The sequence below is a fragment of the Chrysochloris asiatica genome, unplaced genomic scaffold, assembly GCF_000296735.1.
Source record: "Chrysochloris asiatica unplaced genomic scaffold, ChrAsi1.0 scaffold00137, whole genome shotgun sequence".
NCBI lineage: Eukaryota > Metazoa > Chordata > Mammalia > Afrosoricida > Chrysochloridae > Chrysochloris > Chrysochloris asiatica.
In genome coordinates this window covers 7,246,868-7,249,177 of record NW_006408655.1, presented here as the reverse complement: position 1 = coordinate 7,249,177, position 2,310 = coordinate 7,246,868, and the positions used below count along the sequence as shown (strand labels likewise).

Sequence of the window (2,310 nt, the reverse complement as noted above, 5' to 3'; positions counted from 1 at the left end):
CGTCTACCTTTACATTTCCAACCCTCACAATCAGTCCTGATAACAATTATTCACTATTGTATCACAAGAGACCCATCTGCATCTCCTTTCATCAGCCCCATCCAGACAGATTGAATACTATTCATTGGAGATTCTACCGTCTTCTGTGCCCTCTGGATCTAGGCTCCCTCTTGAAAGCTTGTAAGCCAGTCACTTCTTGCCTTTGTAGCCCCCTTATTTTGGGTAGCCAATGTCTAAGTTGCCCATCCCTGTCTACTCTGCATATGGAGGGGGTGGGAATGATCCTCACTATAAAGATTTGTTCCCTCTTTTGAGCTACTGCATCCATAAGTGTAGGTCAAGTTCATCAAATTGTATCAGATTACTCTTTTTTCACTCTTCTTTCTTCCTCTAGTTGAGCTCTGATCGTACAATCATTGAAGCCAGGTCTAGTGGGTATTATCTGCAAGTGTGGGTGTTCTTATTGTAATTTTCATTTTGATTTCTTTGATCTGTGGATTTTTATAAGTGTATTATTTTGTTTCAAAACACTTGGGAGATTTTTTTAGATGCTGTTCCTTATTTTTATTTCAGCAGCTTTATTGACATGCAATTTGTATACCATATATTTCACCCATTTAGTGTACAATTCAGGAGCCCTGGTGATATAATTCTTAAAGCTTGGCTGCTAACCCAGATGTCAGTGGTTCACATTCTCCTGTGGCTCTGTGGGAGAAAAGACTTGATGATCTGCTCCTGTAAAGAATGCAGTCTAGGAATTGCTGTGGAACAGTTCTTCTCTGTCCTAGAGGTTCACTATGAGTCACAGTTGACTCTGTCAGCACAACACAGCAACAACAGTGTACAATTTCATCATTTTTTATATATTCACAATGTTTTGTAATTGTCATTACACTTTTTTTTAGAACATTTTATCACCCCCCCCCCACCAAAAGAAACCTTGTCACTACCCCTCCCCAGCCTTTAACAACCACTAAGCTATATTCTTCTACTGTAGTTTTGCCTAGTCTGGAATTTCATATAAGTATAATCATAAAATATCTTCTTTTTTGTAACTAGCTTCTTTCTATTAGAATCCTGTTGTGCTATTGTAGGATAAGCACTGGATTGTCAACCACAAGGTCGGCAGTTCAAACACACCAACTGCACCTTGAAAACCCTTACAGAGTCACTATGAATTGACTCTATGAATCAACAGCACTTTAACAACAACATCATTTTTGAGACCCCTCTGTGTTGTAGCCTATATCAGTACTTCATGTCTTTTTTTTTTTTTTTTTCGGAAGTCAATTTATAGTAAACATTAGCTCAGTATTTATAAAAATTTAATTAAGGGATCATGTCCTGTCTTCTTCACAAATGTGAGACGGTCTTGAGTGCTCAATCCCATGGTTGGAGCATTGGTCATTGGATGGAAATACACCTTTTCATGTCTACCTTCCTGAAAAACAGAATCTAGAACAAATTTCACATCTCCGTCATCATAGGAGAGCGCTAGCAGTGTAGCACACCCTTGGCCAGCTTTTAATTTTTCCAGCATGGCTGTTTCATCGGCAAATCTCAGATTTCCACTTCCAACACCCAACTGTTTGGCAAGATTATTTAAATTAACTTGTCTATCACGAATAACTGTTACCAGCCAATAGTCGTTTTTCTTTTTGTCTATAAGAAATATTTTTTTACTATGTGCCCCTTTAAACTGTTGAATATGAGCCATCATTTCTTCAACTGTAAACACCTCTGGATGCTCCACGACCTCAGTGCGGATGGCCAGGATGGCCAGGGCACCAAGCTGCTGCTCCAGCTCTGCCCACACTCGCGGCCAGTCATGCTGCTGTGGTCATGGCAGGAGGCTAGGACCAAACTCTCAGTACTTCATGTCTTTTAATTGCCAAATATTATTGCGTGTTATGGTTGTACCATTACTGGTTTTTAATTTATTTAGATTGTGGTCACAAGACATACTTGGTATGACTTGAAATCTTTGAAAATTTTCAAGATTTGCCTGTTCTTGTTAAGTTCTATCAAGCTGGTTTCAACTCTTAGCAACCCTGTGTAAGATTTCCATGGAGCAGCTGGTGGGTTTGAACTTTATGGCTCGTTGTTGTTAAGTACCGTGGAAACTTTTCCGACTCATAGCGACCCTATATATGGTTTCTGAGGAGCAGCTGGTGAGTTTAAATTGCTGAGCTTGAGGTTGAATGCTTATCCTATGGCACCACACCAGAACTCCTTATGACCCATTGTTATTGTTGTTGTTGTTAGGTGCCATAGAGTTGGTACCAACCCATAGCGAATTTATGCACAGCA

At 39.7% G+C, this 2,310-nt stretch overlaps 1 protein-coding gene across 1 annotated transcript in view; it reads right to left on the bottom strand.

The window, feature by feature from the left end:
- Positions 1 to 1,315: 1,315 nt before the first annotated feature.
- Positions 1,316 to 2,310, bottom strand: part of LOC102834083 (prolyl-tRNA synthetase associated domain-containing protein 1-like) — a 3,578-nt gene continuing 2,583 nt past the window's right edge. Inside the window, exon 2 of the mRNA XM_006869908.1 lies at positions 1,316 to 1,815. Coding sequence (XP_006869970.1) covers positions 1,316 to 1,815 — 500 coding nt within the window. The remainder of the gene's footprint in view (positions 1,816 to 2,310) is intronic.